The sequence below is a fragment of the Scyliorhinus torazame genome, chromosome 8 (assembly GCF_047496885.1).
Source record: "Scyliorhinus torazame isolate Kashiwa2021f chromosome 8, sScyTor2.1, whole genome shotgun sequence".
NCBI classification, from domain to species: Eukaryota; Metazoa; Chordata; class Chondrichthyes; order Carcharhiniformes; family Scyliorhinidae; genus Scyliorhinus; species Scyliorhinus torazame.
Window position 1 is genome coordinate 34,770,609 of NC_092714.1, and position 18,073 is coordinate 34,788,681.

The 18,073-nt window shown below is 42.0% G+C and overlaps 1 protein-coding gene across 1 annotated transcript in view; it reads left to right on the forward strand.

Annotated features, from left to right (window-relative positions):
* itsn1 (intersectin 1 (SH3 domain protein)) overlaps positions 1 to 18,073 on the forward strand; it is a 295,505-nt gene extending 277,432 nt beyond the window's left edge. The window contains exons 42-43 of the mRNA XM_072513357.1: positions 4,357 to 4,530; positions 12,354 to 18,073. Of these exons, the coding sequence (XP_072369458.1) occupies positions 4,357 to 4,530; positions 12,354 to 12,502 (323 nt within the window). The 3' untranslated portion in view covers positions 12,503 to 18,073. The remainder of the gene's footprint in view (positions 1 to 4,356; positions 4,531 to 12,353) is intronic.

The window sequence follows — 18,073 nt, forward strand, 5'->3', positions numbered from 1 at the left end:
GGCTCCGGACCGAACTTAATAGGACGGGACTGGCTGAATGACCTAAAATTAGATTGGATGAAAATTTTCCAGAGTGGAAGCGGGCAGTTGAGTGGAGCACTCCAAAAATACCCGGAGGTCTTCCAAGAAGGTTTGGGAAAAATTATAGGCGCCAAAGCAACTTTGTACATGGACCCAGAAGCCCTTCCGAAATTTTGTAAGGCCAGGCCGGTACCTTTTGCATTAAGGAAGAAAGATGTTGAAATAGAAAGGTTGCGGCGTGACGGCATTATCAGACCAGTACAGTTCTCGGAATGGGCAGCGCCGGTGGTACCAGTTTTGAAGCCAGACGGCTCGATACGTCTCTGTGGAGATTTCAAACAGACGATAAATACCCGATCCTGAAAATAGACGACCTATATGCCAAATTGGCAGGTGGGCTTTTGTTCACGAAACTGGACATGAGCCACGCCTACCTGCAGTTAAAACTGGACAAGGACTCCCAGAAGTTCGCTACGATCAACACCCTGAAGGGACTTTTTCGTTATACTAGGCTACCTTTCGGAGTGTCATCAGCCTGCGCTATATTCCAGCATATGATGGAAAATATTCTGCAGGGACTACCGCAGGTGCCGATTTATTTGGACGATGTCCTAATCACGGGTAGGACAAACAGGGAACACTTAAGGAACCTGGAGGAAGTGCTCAGGCGTTTCGCAAAGGCAGGCGTATGGCTGAAAAGAGAAAAATGTGTTTTTCTGGCCCCACAAGTGGGATATAAAGTAGACGGGTCAGGCTTACACCCATTGGAAGACAGAGTAAGGGCAATAAAAGAAGCCCCAGCTTCCACCACGGTCCAGGAGCTACGGTCATTTCTAGGGTTGGTAACCTATTATGGCAAATTTATTGAAAATAGGGCGTCCATCCTAGAACCCCTCCACCAGCTACTAAAAAAGGGACAAGAATGGAAATGGTCCACCCGCCAAAACCGAGCATTTAGGGAAATTTTAAGGAACAGCTGTCATCCGAAAATGTCCTAGAGCATTATGACCCAAGGAAGGATTTGGTGGTCACGTAGGAGCCGTCTTAGCCCATAGAGGAAGGAATGGGGAAGAACGGCCACTAGCCTATGCTTCGAGGACCTTGGCGATGGCTGAGAGAAAGTACGCCCAAATCGAGAAGGAAGGACTGGCGGTGATATTTGCAGTAAACAAATTTCACCAGTATCTGTACAGGCGGAAATTCACCATAGTGACGGACCATAAGCCGTTATTAGGGTTATTAAAAGAAGACCAGTCAATACCCCCGATTGCATCAGCTAGAATCCAACGCTGGGCGTTGCTACTGGCGGCGTATAGATACGTTCTGGAGCACAGACTGGGAACACGAGTAGCAAATGCAGATGCATTGAGCAGACTTCCCCTCCCAGACACCCCGCCGCTAATACCGAAAGTAGAGGAGACAGTAATGACTCTAAATTTTTTGGACACCCTACCAGTGGACGCACAACATATTAGGTTCTGGACGCAAAAAGACCCAGTTTTAGCCAAGATGAAGCATTTACTGCTAACAGGGGAACTGGAGAGACCAGTGAAGCCCCAGATGCACCCAAACTGGAGCAGAAGGGACCAAATAACCGTAGAAGACGGTATTCTATATTGGGGAGCCCGGTTAATAGTCCCAGCTTAGGGCCGTCGGGCAATCTTAACCGAGTTACATCACGGACACCCAGGGGTGTCTAAAATGAAGATGCTAGCTCGAAGCTACGTTTGGTGGCCAGGATTGGACACAGACATAGCAGCCTTGGTACGTCGGTGCCAGGAGTGCCAACAGGGGCAAAGAGTGCCACCAGCTGCGCCATTGCACCCGTGGGAATGGCCAGGCAGACCGTGGACCCGTCTGCATATTGACCACGCCGGCCCTTTCATGGGCTCAATGTTTTTGGTGATAGTGGACGCCCACTCCAAATGGTTGGACGTCCACCGGGTAAACGCGGCAAGCACAGCATCGACAATTGAAAAGCTCAGGGCCTCGTTTGCAACACATGGACTTCCGGAGGTATTGGTGTCGGACAACGGAACGGCATTCACAAGTGAGGAATTTGGAAAATAAAGGGAAACGGAGTCCGCAACATCAAAACGGCCCCTTACCATCCAGCATCCAACGGCCTGGCAGAGAGAGCGGTCCAGACACTAAAAGCGGGACTCAAGAAGCAGCCGGCAGCGTCAATGGACACAAAGCTCTCCCGCTGGCTGTGTGATGACAGGACCACACCGCATTCCACAACGGGCATACCACCAGCTGAACTCTTAATGGGAAGGCGGCTGCAAACGAGGCTGAGTCTCCTTTTCCCAAATTTAACGGGGAAAGTGGAGAAACAACAGGAGGTCCAACGCAGGGGGCATGATAATAGTCGGCAGCAGAGACATTTCCAGGTGGGGGCACCGGTTTGGGTCAAGAATTATGGGAATGGACCAACATGGGTCAAAGGCACGGTAGAGTCCCAAACAGGGCCCATATCCTATGAAGTTTCGATAGGAGGTAAGGTGCTGAAGAAACACCTAGACCAAATAAGGGCAGCGGAACCACACCTGGAGGCAGGTGAAGCAGGACCGCCTCAAGCTGGGATAGCTCAGACGGAAAAGATACCCACACCCCAACCCCGAACAATTTCTCCAGACCCCGTCATCCAGTCGTCAGAGTAGGAGATGGACACGTTCGACGAGGCCGCCACGACACCTCTCCCCGAGGAGGAGGAAGAACAACTTCCAAGGAGGTCGTCAAAGAAAAGACAGGCACCTATAAGATACACCCCACCCACGTGTCAACGACCCGGCGGACGACACAGAGGTGACAGACCCGGACATGAGGAGCAGGAAGAAGCTCAGAGGAATGCCAGCTGGCAGGAATTCCTCGGACCTTGGGGGAGAGGGGTGTAATGACCTGCAATTGGCATTATTGGTTGACCAATTGGAGTATGAGCTCCCTCAATGATAGCTCATTGAGGGGCCCATATAAGCACCTGTGTAGGCTTTGTGAGGCAGTCTTAAGTTGACTGGAATGCTAGCAGCACTGTTTGGAGCTGCTCTTGTATATAGTTATTGCGAATAAATACTGGAGTAGTGACGGTTCCCCCGCCTCCTGTGGATTATTACAATAATTTACCTTTGCTTTTTAAAAAATTTGTAACCCTTTGTTGATCTTAAAAAGTTTCCCAATCTTCCAGCCTGCCACAGGTGTTTGCAATATGGCTTAGTTTTTGTCATCTTTAACTTCCTTGCTTAGGCATGGATATTTCCTCCCGTCTTACAATCTTTTTTCCTCTCTGGAATATATTTTAGTTAGGTGGAATTGAATATCTCCTTGAACATCTACCACTGTTCATCAACTGACCTGTGTTTTAGTCTTGCTATCCTGTCCAAATCTGTCCTCATGCTGACGTAATTACCTTTCATAGAATTTACAGTGCAGAAGGAGGCCATTCGGCCCATCGAGTCTGCACCGGCTCTTGGAAAGAGCACCCTACCCAAGGTCAACACCTCCACCCTATCCCCATAACCCAGTAACCCCACCCAACACTAAGGGCAATTTTGGACACTAAGGACAATTTATCATGTCCAATCCACCTAACCTGCACATCTTTGGACTGTGGGAGGAAACCGGAGCACCCGGAGGAAACCCACGCACACACGGGGAGGATGTGCAGACTCCGCACAGACAGTGACCCAAGCCAGAATCGAACCTGGGACCCTGGAGCTGTGAAGCAATTATGCTATCCACAATGCTACCGTGCTGCCCCAATTGTTTAATTCCAGAATACTAGTGTGGGACTCCAGTTTCTTTCCCTCAAACTGAACTTGAAATTCTAGCATGCTATGATCACTCTTCTCTAGACGATCCTTAACTATGAACTCATTAATTCATCCCTTTTCATTGCACAAAACTAAATCCACAGAAAGTTGGAATTAGATGAAATATTCTTCAGAAAGTTGGAATTAGGTAGTTTCACAACAAAGACTGACTATGCACCTTAAACAGAAGACTCCAAACAGAATCTCTGACGAAGTAAATTTCCACCAGATGTTCACTGGCAAGATAGCCTGAAAACAGAATAACTTACATGTACATATTTTTAAAAGTCCAAAAAATACTAGAAATACTCAGCAAGTTGGTCAGCATCTGTGCGAGTTAATGTTTCGGGTTGTGAACAGGGAAATGTTAGAAATGTGATAGGTTTTCGGTAAGAGAAATGGAGGAGGATGGAAAGGTCTGATAATCAGTTCTCTGATTAACTGATGAGAGTTGATGACTGTTTTATATGTTCCATTGAAGGTCAAGTAGGATTTGAGTCAATTTTTAAAATCATCTCCATTTTAGGAAAGAGCAATCCTTACTGTGAAGTGACCATGGGCTCTCAGTGTCACATCACAAAAACCATTCAGGATACTCTGAATCCCAAATGGAATTCCAACTGTCAATTCTTCATTAAAGACTTGGAACAGGATGTGCTGTGTATCACCGTATTTGAGCGGGACCAGTTCTCACCAGATGGTAAGAATGATTGTTTTTCATTTACTCATCTACATGGAAATCTGGAAATATTCCAACTCCAGCAGGACTCGATCAGCTCAATTACTATGAATCTGAGTAGTGCTGTTTTAGAAACATGGCCATGACAAATACCATTTGAATTATCCTATCTCTTGCCAAGCACAGGTCCAACCCCTTGCACCTCAGCCTGCTTTTCGGGTACTATTAGCTCAATTTCTGTGTATTTGACAGTGTAAAATAAACTGTTTGATGTAAATCTTGAAGCCATGATGAACACCATGAAACTGTGTAAAATAATCGAACCCAATCTCCCTGCTGACCTCAAATCCTCATTAAAAATATTGCAAGGTGGATAAATCAAAGCAATTGTGAGCTACTATTTTAATTACTGAATTGATCACTCGAATAGCATAACGTCAGGCACGAGAGTTTGGCAGCTGGTAAATTTATGTACATGCCTTTTCAGCTTCCAGCTAGACCATGCTATCCCTACCAATATTCATTAGCCTGGACAGAAATGTACCTGCTTCCTCTATCATTACAATAATCCAGCTCTCCTGGCTTTTATTCACACTAAATACACCAATCATAGGACTTACCCAACATTCCCCGTTCTAAGACATGATTGGGTCCTGATTTCTCTAATATATGTACGTTTTCCTGAATCAATGCAAACAATAGACTCTTGCCCCAGTTTGTGCTTTCCTACTTTTAAATTAATCAATTATTTAGCACAGTATTAAAGTAATGTAAAGGCAAAAAAAAAGACTTGGATTTATATGGTGCCTTTCCTCACCGTAGGACATTAAATCATTTTACAGCCAATGAAATATTATGGAAGTGTAGTCACTGTTGTAATGCAGCAACCTAGTAGTGCACAGCACACTCTCAAACTGCAATGTGATAATGACTCAATACCACAAAAAAGGATTGAGGGATGCATATTAGCAAAGGAACCCTGGCTATAATTCCCTTGTCCTTTGAAATACTGACATTGGATCTTTTACCTCCACCTCGCAGAACAGGCGAGGCACAAATTTACGGCCTCATTTGAATTATGTTACTTCAAACAGTGCAGCCCTCGCGTCAGCCTCGCTTTTTGTGCTCAAACCCTTGAAATGGTACTTGAACCCACAATCTTCTGGCTCAGAGCTGAGAAAGCTACCAAGTAAGCCTTGCCTGACAATAGCATGAACAGATTAAAGTAGTTCTTTTTCCATGTCAGGCATTGGACTTTAAAACGTCAGTAGGGTTCCTCCTTCAGTAGGGATTCAATTTTTTCCGATTTCCAACACTTGTAAAGTGGCCCTTCTGAGTCAGAAAGTGACATTTAGAGGCACATTGAAGGCATTTTTTGAACTTAAAGGGAAATTACATGGGCACGAATGCTGCAATGGCAGAGGTGAACAAGGAAACAAGGCTAGAAGCTCGATAAATAGAAAAGCACTGGCAGACTTTTAAGAGGATATCTCCAAATATTCCGAAAGTACATTCCTACTATAAAGAACAATTCTAAGGGGTGGACCCACCATCAGCAGCTAACTAAAGAATTTAATAAAAGCACCAAACTTGAGGAAAAAAAACATATAACTGTGCATGGGTGGCACGGTAGCACAGTGGTTAGCACTGTTGATTCACAGCTCCAGGAACCCGGGTTCAATTTCTGCCTTCTCCGGGTGCTCCGGTTTCCTCCCACGGTCCAAAGATGTGCAGGTTAGGTGGATTGGCCATGATAAAATTGCCCCTTAATGCCCAGAAAAAGATATGTAGGTTAGGTTAAGGGGCAGGGAGTGAGCTTGGGTGGAGTACTCTTTCAGAGGGTCAGTGCAGACTCAATGAGCCGAATGGCCTCCTTCTGCACTGTAGGGATTCTATGATTCTAATGGCATAGAATAAAGACAGAAAATAAGAGTATGAGAGGAAGCTAGCTGGAAATGTAAAAACCGAAAGTAAGAGTTTCTACAGGTACTTAAACAGGAAAAGAGCAGGTAAAGTGAATGTCATCTTCAGGAGAGTGAGAATGGGGAGTTAATATGGAGTTAATGGGGCTGGTTTAGCTCACTGAGCTAGACAGCTGGTTTGTAATGCAGAACAAGGCCAGCAGCACGGGTTCAATTGCCGTACCAGCTTACCCAAATTGGCGCTGGAATGTGGCTACTAGGGGCTTTTCAACGTAACTTCATACTTGTGACAATAAAAGGTTATTATTATTATAATAGATAATAAGGAAATGGTTGATGAAATGAACAAATTTTTGCTCATTCTTCACTACTTGTTCCAAAAATAAATTCCAGTAATAGTTGTAAATCTGAAGGTAGAGGAACTGGGTGAAATTACAAGTAAGAAAGTGGTACTGAACAAACTGATGGCTCTGTGGAGCTGGAAAATCTCCGAGTCCTGATGAACTTCATCTTGGGGTCTGAAAAGAGCTGTCTAATGAGCTAGTAGATGCGTTGGTGTTAATTTTCCAAAATTCACGAGATTCTGGAAAGGTTCCATCAGTTCCGTATAACCCTACTATTCAAGAAGGGAGAGGCAGAAAAAAGGAACTAATTAATATTCTTTATTGTCACAAGTAGGCTTACATTAACACTGCAATGAAGTTACTGTGAAAAGCGCCTAGTTGCCACATTTTGGCACATATTCGGGTTCACGAGGGAGAATTCAGAATGTCCAAATTGCCTAAAAGCACGTCTTTTGGGAACTATAAGTTAGCTTGACAACTGCCTTGGGAAGCATTGGAATCGATCATTAAGGAGGTTATAGCTGGAAACTTAGAAAAACTCAAGTAATCGGGAAGAGTCAGCATTTGTGTAAAGGATATTGTGTTTAACCAATTTATTGGCATTCTTTCATGGAATAACATGCACTGTGGATAGAGGGGAGCCTGTAGATGTACTGTTCCAGAAAGCATTTGTTAAGGTACCATTATTGCAGAAAATAAAAGCTCATGATGTGGGGGTAACATATGGATAGTATATTGGTTGGCAGGCAGAAAACAGAATATATGGATCTTTTTTCTGATTGGCATGATTTTCTGTCATTCGTTTACGGGATGTGTGCACCACTGGCTAAGCCAGCATTTATCAACCAAGCCTAGTTGCTCTTCAGGTGGTGCTGAGCTGCCTTCTTGAACCGCTACAGTTCCCGAGGTGTAAGTACACCCACAGTGCTGTTAGGAAGGGAATTCCAGGATTTTGAGCCAGCCGACAGTGAAGGAACAGCGATATATTTCCAAGTCAGGATGGTGAATGACTTGAAGGGGGGAAATGTAAAAACTTTGGCAGGAAGAATAAAAAGGCAGAGTATTACTTAAGCAGAGAACGGCTGCAGAATTCCGAGATGCAGAAGGATCTCTGTGTTCTAGTGCATGAGTCATACAAAAGGTTAGCATGCAGGTACAGCAAGTAATTAAGAAGACTAATGGAATGATATGCTTTATTACAAGAGGAATTGAACATAAAAGTAAGGCTGTATCAGTTATATTTCTGGATAATTGGGGTTCATTCTGGGGTCGGTGGGACCTCTACAAACGGGACGGTCTACACCTGGACCAGAGGGGTACCAATATCCTGGGGGGAGAATTTGCTAATGCTCTTCGGGAGAGTTTAAACTAGTTCAGCAGGGGCTTGGGAACCTGAATTGTAGCTCCAGTCCACAGGAGGTTGAGAGTAGTGAGGTCATGAGTAAGGTTTCAAAGTTGCAGGAGTGTACCGGCAGGCAGGAAGGTGGTTTAAAGTGTGTCTTCTTCAATGCCAGGAGTATCCGGAATAAGGTGGGTGAACTTGCGGCATGGTTTGGTACCTGGGACTTCGATGTTGTGGCCATTTCGGAGACAAGGATAGAGCAGGGACAGGAATGGTTGTTGCAGGTGCCGGGGTTTAGATATTTCAGTAAGCTCAGGGAAGGTGGTAAAAGAGGGGGAGGTGTGGCATTGTTAGTCAAGGACAGTATTACGGTGGCATAAAGGACGTTTGATGAGGACTCGTCTACTGAGGTAGTATGGGCTGAGGTTAAAAACAGGAAAGAAGAGGTCACCCTGTTAGGGGTTTTCTATACGCCTCCGAAAAGTTCCAGAGATGTAGAGGAAAGGATTGCAAAGATGCTTCGGGATAGGAGCGAAAGCAACAGGGTAGTTGTTATGGGGGACTTTAACTTTCCAAATATTGACTGGAAATGCTATAGTTCGAGTACTTTAGATGGGTCCGTTTTTGTCCAATGTGTGCAGGAGGGTTTCCTGACACAGTATGTAGATAGACCAACGAGAGGCGAGGACATTTTGGATTTGGTACTGGGTAATGAACCAGGACGGGTGTTAGATTTGGAGATAGGTGAGCACTTTGGTGATAGTGACCACAATTCGATTACGTTTACTTTAGTGATGGAAAGGGATAGATATATACCGCAGGGCAAGAGTTATATCTGGGGGAAAGGCAATTATGATGCGATGAGGCAAGACTTAGGATGCATCGGATGGAGAGGAAAACTGCAGGGGATGGGCACAATGGAAATGTGGAGCTTGTTCAAGGAACAGCTACTGCGTGTCCTTGATAAGTATGTACCTGTCAGGCAGGGAGGAAGTGGTCGAGCAAGGGAACCGTGGTTTACTAAAGCAGTCGAAACACTTGTCAAGAGGAAGAAGGAGGCTTATGTAAAGATGAGACATGAAGGTTCAGTTAGGGCGCTCGAGAGTTACAAGTTAGCTAGGAAGGACCTAAAGAGAGAGCTAAGAGCCAGGATGGGACATGAGAAGTCTTTGGCAGATAGGATCAAGGATAACCCTGAAGCTTTCTATAGATATGTCAGGAATAAAAGAATGACTAGGGTAAGAGTAGGGCCAGTCAAGGACAGTAGCGGGAAGTTGTGCGTGGAGTCCGAGAAGATAGGAGAGGTGCTAAATGAATATTTTTCGTCAGTATTCACACAGGAAAAAGACAATGTTGTCGAGGAGAATACTGAGATTCAGGCTACTAGACTAGAAGGGCTTGAGGTTCATAAGGAGGAGGTGTTAGCAATTCTGGAAAATAGGTAAGTCCCCTGGGCCGGATGGGATTTATCCTAAGATTCTCTGGGAAGCTAGGGAGGAGATTGCTGAGCCTTTGGCTTTGATCTTTAAGTCATCTTTGTCTACAGGAATAGTGCCAATAGATTGGAGGATAGCAAATATTGTCCCCTTGTTCAAGAAGGGAAGTAGAGACAACCCCGGTAACTATAGACCAGGGAGCCTTACTTCTGTTGTGGGCAAAATCTTGGAAAGGTTTATAAGAGATAGGATGTATAATCATCTGTAAAGGAATAATTTGATTAGAGATAGTCAACACGGTTTTGTGAAGGGTAGGTCGTGCCTCACAAACCTTATTGAGTTCTTTGAGAAGGTCACCAAACAGGTGGATGAGGGTAAAGCAGTTGGTGTGGTGTATATGGATTTCAGTAAAGCGTTTGATAAGGTTCCCCCGGTAGGCTACTGCAGAAAATACGGAGGCTGTTTTCGTTAGAGAGAAGAAGGTTAAGAGGTGACTTGATTGAGGGTGATTTAGCAGTTTGGATCAGAAATTGGCTAGCTGGAAGACAAAGGGTGGTGGTTGATGGGAAATGTTCAGACTGGAGTCCAGTTACTAGTGGTGTAGCACAAGGATCTGTTTTGAGGCCACTGCTGTTTGTCATTTTTATAAATGACCTGGAGGAAGGCGTAGAAGGATGGGTGAGTAAATTTGCAGATGACACTAAAGTCGGTGGAGTTGTGGACAGTGCGGAAAGATGTTACAAGTTACAGAGGGACATCGATAAGCTGCAGCGCTGGGCTGAGAGGTGGCAAATGGAGTTTAATGCAGAAAAGTGTGAGGTGATTCATTTTGGAAGGAATAACAGGAAGACTGAGTACTGGGCTAATGGTAAGATTCTTGGCAGTGTGGATGAGCAGAGAGATCTCGGTGTCCATGTACATGGATCCCTGAAAGTTGTCACCCAGGTTGAGAGGGTTGTTCAGAAGGCGTATGGTGTGTTAGCTTTTATTGGTAGTGGATTTGAGTTCTGGAGCCATGAGGTCATGTTGCAGCTGTACAAAACTCTGGTACAGCTGCATTTGGAGTATTGCGTGCAATTCTGGTCGCCGCATTATAGGAAGGGTGTGGAAGCATTGGAAAGGGTGCAGAGATTTACCAGAATTTTAAGAAGTGACTTAATTGAGGCATACAAGATGATCAGAGGATTGGATAGGGTGGACAGTGAGAGCCTTTTTCCTCGGATGGTGATGTCTAGCACGAGGGGACATAGCTTTAAATTGAGGGGAGATAGATATAGGACAGATGTCAGAGGGAGGTTCCTTACTCAGAGAGTAGTAAAGGCGTGGAATGCCCTGCCTGCAATAGTAGTGGACTCGCCAACACTAAGGGCATTCAAATGGTCATTGGATAGACATATGGATGATAAGGGAATAGTGTAGATGGGCTTTAGAGTGGTTTCACAGGTCGGCGCAACATCGAGGGCCGAAGGGCCTGCACTGTGCTTCAATGTTCTACATAGTTATTTAAGGAAGAATGTAAATGAATTGGAGGCAGTTCCAAGGAGGTTCCTGGATTGATAACTGGAATGAGCACTTTGTTTTATAAAGAAATGTTAGACCGATTGCATTTGTTTCCACTGGAGTTTGTAACCATGAAGGGGGACTTGATTGAAGTATACAAGATCCTGAACAGTCTCGCCAAGGGGGGGGGGGGTGGGGGGCACTGTTTTAAAATTAGGCGTCGCTCTTTTAGACAGATGAGGAAAACATTTTTCTGACGGTGGTGCAACTTTGGAGCTCTCTGCTTCAGAAGATGCAGGCAGGGTCAGTGAATATTTTTACGGTGAAGGTAGATAGATTCTTGCTGGGCAAGGGTCAGCGGGGGTAGTTGGGACTGTGGATTTTGAAACACGAACAAATCAGCCTCAATTTTATCAAATGACGGAGTAGACACTAGGGGCCAAATGGCCCACTTCTCCTATTTCGGATGTACGTATGCATGTAGATTTGTGCAGTGGCCCAAGACCTGCGTTGAGACTGTCCTAGCAACTTTAATGTTGGAAACTTGCAGAATATTAATTTATTATACCACCGGATAGTGGAATGTCATTTCTTGATTTGTTTTACTTTTCTACTCTTTCAGGGGTACCCTTCCAGCCATTGCCCTGTGAGCCAGAAATGAGTACTAAACCCCAGTAATAGAATTGAAGCACAGAGTTCCGTTCTGTTTTTAGTTTCTAATTCACTGGTTATCTTGTTTGAATTGCAGTGGTTGGAGATTGGATAATTTAGAGTTATTGTTTAATTTGATTATGATTATGAATTCTGAATCTGAAGGCCAAGATTTTTTTAGTCTAGTGCTGGGTATATGCAGATTAATTTTACATTGATTTAAGACATATTCCAGAAACATCAACCCAAAATCTAGGTTGACAGTCCAGTGCAGTATTGAAGGAGGGCAGCACTTTCATGGTGCTTCAATGAGGTGGCTTCTTTCATCTGAGATGTTCAATTAGGTAGGGTCTTGTCTGCCCTCAGAATTTTGTAAGATCCCAGAATTCAGTATTTTGAAGTCGAGCAAGAGATTTCTCCCAGGTGTCCAGGCCAACATTTATCCCTTCAACACCACGAAGAATCCTATTATCAAATCATGAGCACATTGCTGTTTGTGAGACCTTGATATGCCTGCACTGGCTGTTGTATTTCCTCCATTGCATTGAACTGTGATGACAGTTCAAAAACATTTAATTGGCCTTTGGTTTCTTTTCTGGTTCAGTATTAGATTTTACAGTAAAATGTCCTTTGTTTCCTGACCCCTCAGACTTTTTGGGGCGCACAGAAATTCGTGTCGCTGATATCAAAAAAGATCAAGGCTCTAAAGGTCCTGTTGCAAAGCGGCTTCTATTGCACGAAGTCCCGACTGGTGAGATAGTTGTTCGTCTGGATCTTCAACTTTTTGATGAAACATAGGGTAATATATATGTGTATTTCTGTACATTTAAACGCCACTTATGGCAACTTTATCAAGTACCTGCAAAAGCTGTCTAGGAATACTGCAATATTCGATGCAGTATCCATGGAACATATTTTGTGTACTATTTTATACATGACATTTAAAAACGTGGAATTAGAGTTTGTAGATGTCTCCTGCATTTGTTAATGTATAGCTTTATCATCTCTACATTCCAGTTTAAAGTTTTCAGACTGTGATGATAAACATTATACTAAGGCAAGTTTTAAACTTGTCTTCCCAAAAAGTGGCCAGTGGTTCTGTACTGAACTAATTTGGTCATGAGGTGAAAGGTTTGGTGGCTTGCACAAATTTTTTTTAGGGGAAATTTACAGAAGCCAAAACTGTATTTTTGGTAACCTTCTCAGGTGGGGAGAGGAACGTACATATTGGACTGTGTACTTGCATAAGATTACATTTACATACATACATAGGATGCACAGCAGCAAAACAATCTTTTCAGCTTACCCAGTCCATGCCAGTGTTTGTGCTTCTCTCCATCCTCTTCCTGTCTTTCCTCATCCAAATCTATCGAAATAATCTTCTATTTCATTCTTTCTTGTGCTTCATTGAATCAAATTAATCATTTTTGCCCAGTGCTTGATTCCAATATTTTATCGATGTAAAATTTTAAAAGTAAGGTCTCATGCCAAGACTGAGTGTCATGAGTTACTGTAACCCAGTTCTGAAGAACCTTTAGTCAGTAACTGGGGTACTGAACGCAGAGTTGATAAAACAAGGCCGCTGAGCTTGTACAGCACATGAGAGAGGAATTCACGATTTTGTGATTGCTTGCCATGTGAATAATGTTTACTGCATTAGAGTTTCATGCACTAAGGACCACCTTGGCATTAAATAAAGTTTGTTCATAAATTGGGTAGGGAGTTGAAGACTTGGGCTTGAACTTCCGTCTCTTTACCTGACTGGGCTCCCCCAAGAGGATTTCTCTATTGGCCAGTTCAACAGTTAACACACCGAACAGAGCTGAGATATTAGGTTAGAGGGAGGAAGTAGATCCACCTGTAATATCACAACAATTGTAAGTGGCTTCACAAGGAGGGGCATTAACAGTCCTGCTCATAGCTAACCTGTTTCGTCCAATCAGGATACTTATGTGCAGGGAAATAGGAAAGAGGGAAACTTTTAAAATAACTTAAAGAATAAAAATAATGTTGCCATATTAACAACTTGGTAGTTTTAATGCACTTTTAGATTTTGAAGAAATTTAAAATCTGCTCATTTTAAACTATTTAAAACTATGTACGGTCCCACTATACACTGGATGCTTTTCACAAATGGGCAGTGATAGTTTAAATTTTGGTAGTGAAATGTTTCCACAGTATGCGAGAGGGTAGCACCGCTAATGAACTCTTAATCAAAATTTGGTAAAAGCCGCTTCAAGTCGTCATTGTTCCTTGTTGATTTTCAATTGAAAATATAGACAAGTGAGCAATTTGTCATTGTACAGAGTCCTATTTGTGTTGACTTATCAAATTTCTTAAACAATTGATTTTGAGTTTTGTTTCGAGAATGGAGTTTTACTGTACAAGGCTGCTTTTAAAATTAACCCCCCCCCAAAAAAAAAATAACCCCCCCCATTAAAGAAACATTTCATAAGTCACCTGAGAAGTTCAGTAGCTTTTATTTTTGATGTCAATTATAATCCTGTACGTTTAAGAAAACACATGACTGCGCTCATGTTTGTAACTAATATGAGGAACAACACTGATTTCTAGTTTAGGTGGTTACATCAAAATTTATTTCCAAAGCTCAGATTGTATAAACTTGTGATATTTAGTGCAAAAATAAAAACAAAAGACCTACATGTTAGTTGCCGAGCATGCATTCAAATAAAGTGAACAAGTTTGTCTTATTCATAACACATACACAAGAGGGAGGACTTCAGTTTCCATTTTAACTTGTCTCTTTTTTTTATACACATTCGGCTAATGTGTAACACATTAAATTTATTTAAAAAAGATTAAGTAGAGTATCCAATTCTTTTATTTTCCAATTAAGGGGCAATACAGGGCAAACCCTGAACATCTTTATGGGTTGTGGGGGTGAGACCCATGCAGACAAGTGGAGAATGTGCAAACTCCACACCAACAGTGAACAAGGGCTGGGACCGAACCCGGGTCGTCGGCGCTGTGAGGCAGCAATGCTAACCACTCCGCCACCGTGCTGCCCACCATATTACAAGTGTTTACTTTTCCCATTTTAAAAAATCTTCAAGATTTGAGAAGTAGTAATTGATCTAATTTTTAAACAGGTAATTCTGCTTGTGGCATATGGACCATAGAACATTTAAAAATGTAATAGAACTTGAAATAAAAATTTTAAAACTTTCTAAGTCTGCAAAATGTGCCAACTGTTTCCCAGTAAAATTCTGACTTGCCAAGGCAAGCTGTTGTGATATGTTTTTACTTATTGGAAGACTTTAAAGTCCTTTTCTAATTCTTAACCAGCCTAATTTTTCACCTTGTTTAAGCACTGGATTCTGATATTACTATTTCCATTAAATACAAATATGACCATTTTGGGTAGAATAAAATATGACAATCACTTTGCACTTTGAATTTTAAAACATATCTGAAATGATCAATTTTTGTTCTAAATTATTATTCCAATAAATAAACTAGTAGGATAAATCAGTTTTGTTAATTTACCTAGATATCTACGAAAGCACTAGATGTGTTAACATTAAGGGGTTAATAATTTATGACTGGATAGAATTAGAAAATATTCATATATACGCCAGAAATGTTTTTATGGCCTCTGTAGCAAAGTATTATTTTGCACTCATTTTGTTTTGCTGGACAAGATATTGTTTCTAGTATTGCAGCTGTGGTCTTGTGTGTAGTTGCATTTTTCACACCGGCTATATGGATAAGAATGCGTGTAGTTTTCTTTATACTTTTGTGGAATATGGGCATTACTGGCAAGGCCAACATTTGTTGCCCATCCTCAATTGCCTCTGAACTGAGTGGCTTGCTGACCACTTCAGAGGGCAGTTAAGAGTCAACCACATTGCTGTGGGCCTGGAGTCACATTCGGGAATCAAATGGATTTTTGCGAGATAGTTTTGTGGTTACAATTACTGAGACTAGCTTCACATTACAGATGTATTCATTCAAATTCCGCCAGCTGTCACAGGATTTCAACCTATGTCCCCAGAGCAATAACCTGGGTCTATGGATTACTGCTAGTCCAGTGACATTACCATCATCTCTCCATTCTCAACTTTCACACACACAGGAAATTCCGAAAATTGACTGGCTCAGATCATCGACTAAGATTCCTAAATGTCCTAATATCTAATCAGCATCTTGAACACTATTAAAATCATTCATTCAATATATTGTGAAAACACTGACTCGTAAACAAATATGGCAACATACTGCCGAAGTTCCATTTCATGTTGGTTGCTAGAATTGTCTTGAAGGGGGCCCGTTTCATGTAATAAGCTATCCTGAGCCCTATCTGACAAGTTACTAAGGGTTTGTTGAATGCCTTCTACTCAGATTCTTAGTGGGTTTTATCAACTCTTTATTAACTGGGAAGTTTGTTTTTTCAGAGTTTCTTTTGCTTGAGTTAAAGGGTTTGAGGATGGAGGCTTTGCTAATTTCTGACCATCTATATAGGGCATCACATGTCTGTGGAGTTCTCATTAAATTGACAGATTTGCTGACATACACATGTACATTTGCTTCTGTACCTTGAGGTGTAAGATTACAGGAAATAAATTGTGGAGTTATTAATTAAGCAAAGGCCATTTCGAGACCAAAACATTGGTGCAATGTTCTCATGCTCACTCCTAGAAAGGTTTGGAAATTGGCCTTCGCCTTTCAAAGATTTTTATGGGAACACTGAAGCCTTTTGAAAGCCAATATATTGGCAACTCAGTGAGAGCCCGATACTCCATATGAGTAATTATAGGCCTCACGGGTTCTTGAGCTTTTGCAGAGTGGCTTGATTTTGTTGTTCTGTGCTGCCCTACTTTACTTCAACAGTTGGTTAATCACTCTTAGCTGACAGAAAACAGTATTGCTATTTAGAATGTGAACACTCCATTGCCGGTTGTGTCGTTCAGCTCTTTGTGCACTTTTGTTGTCAAAAATGATGGTATTGTTATTATAGTTTGATTGCATAATATTGTCTGTAAAAATAGAGTAATTGAAATGTAACTTGTATGATTTACATAAGCTAAAGAAATATTTCACATCTTATTGAGGAACAAAAGTTGAGCAGAAAGACTGCAAGTTTTCAAACTGCAAGTGGCACTTTTGGAATGCAATTCAAAACTTTAAAGTCAGCACATGTTCTGCTGTGTATATTTTATTTGTTTGCTAATTGTTACTGTTGTAACTGGTCTCTATTGATAAGATTTTTTTTTTCTCCCTTTTACTCATGAATGTCAAATACTTTAATGGGCAGTTGCATGTTCTAAACCCACTATTTTACATATTTGAGAGAACAATCAAAGAAACAAAGCTAAAATCCCAGTCAGAATTTGTTTGGATTTGCGTTCATGAAGTTGAGGCTTGATTTGTTCCATATGTCTAAGAATTTCTCAGCCTACTTTTTAAGGGCATTAAAAGTTCATGTATTACAACTGTTATCAGAAAAATATTTGTAATCATGTTCATTTGATTAAAAACATGTTTCAAAAATGTTGGCGGAGTAAAACATGCAATCCCATTTAGGAAATAGAATTAATTTAGTAACTTGGTTCAAGGGATACAAACACTTTATACCATAATTTACACACAACTTTGATTTCAAAGATATGCACCAATGGGTACATTTTAAAATAGTAAATGGTTGAAGCCAATCGTCACTCGACGAGGATACTATATTCTTCATTTTTGTACCTGGGCTATACAGTACCTAGTGTTCCAGCAGCAAACAAGTAACTTAATCCCCAGGCCCTTCTGCAAATGTTGCTTTTGGACGTGTTTGAGGGATGACTGCACTCTATTTCTCCCCTATCATTCCAAGAAAGCACTTGAGTGGTTTTGGAGCCTTTCTAAACACTATACTGAGGGGGAGGAAGGCATGGTCAAACTCCCATTCATCTCCTGCTGCAGAGAACATTGGCGCTCCAATTAGACTTTGCAGTGGTAACTTGAAGTATCAAAATATAATTTTGCCTTGGGGAGGGATTAAGTTACTAGAAATACTGCTAATTTAACATTTAAATAACTTGAAATGATGCTTGTCACAGCCGGACCAACAATGCAAATGTGCTTGGTAGGAACTTTGTTGAAATATCAACTCGAGTCTGAGACATTTTGTTTGAAGTATGGATCCCCAAGCCAAACTAGACTATAGCCAAATGTTACGTTTACTGAATTGTAAATCACTGAGTATACTGCTAAGCTACTATAATATGTTCCGTGTTCATTGTTCTCGTCACTTTGAGCAATGTTTACTTATGGACAATTTCTCTCCATTGGCAGGGTTCCAATTCTCTTAGCTTGTGTTCAAGTGTATTTTCACAATGCAAAATAAACTTCTGCAAGTTGGTA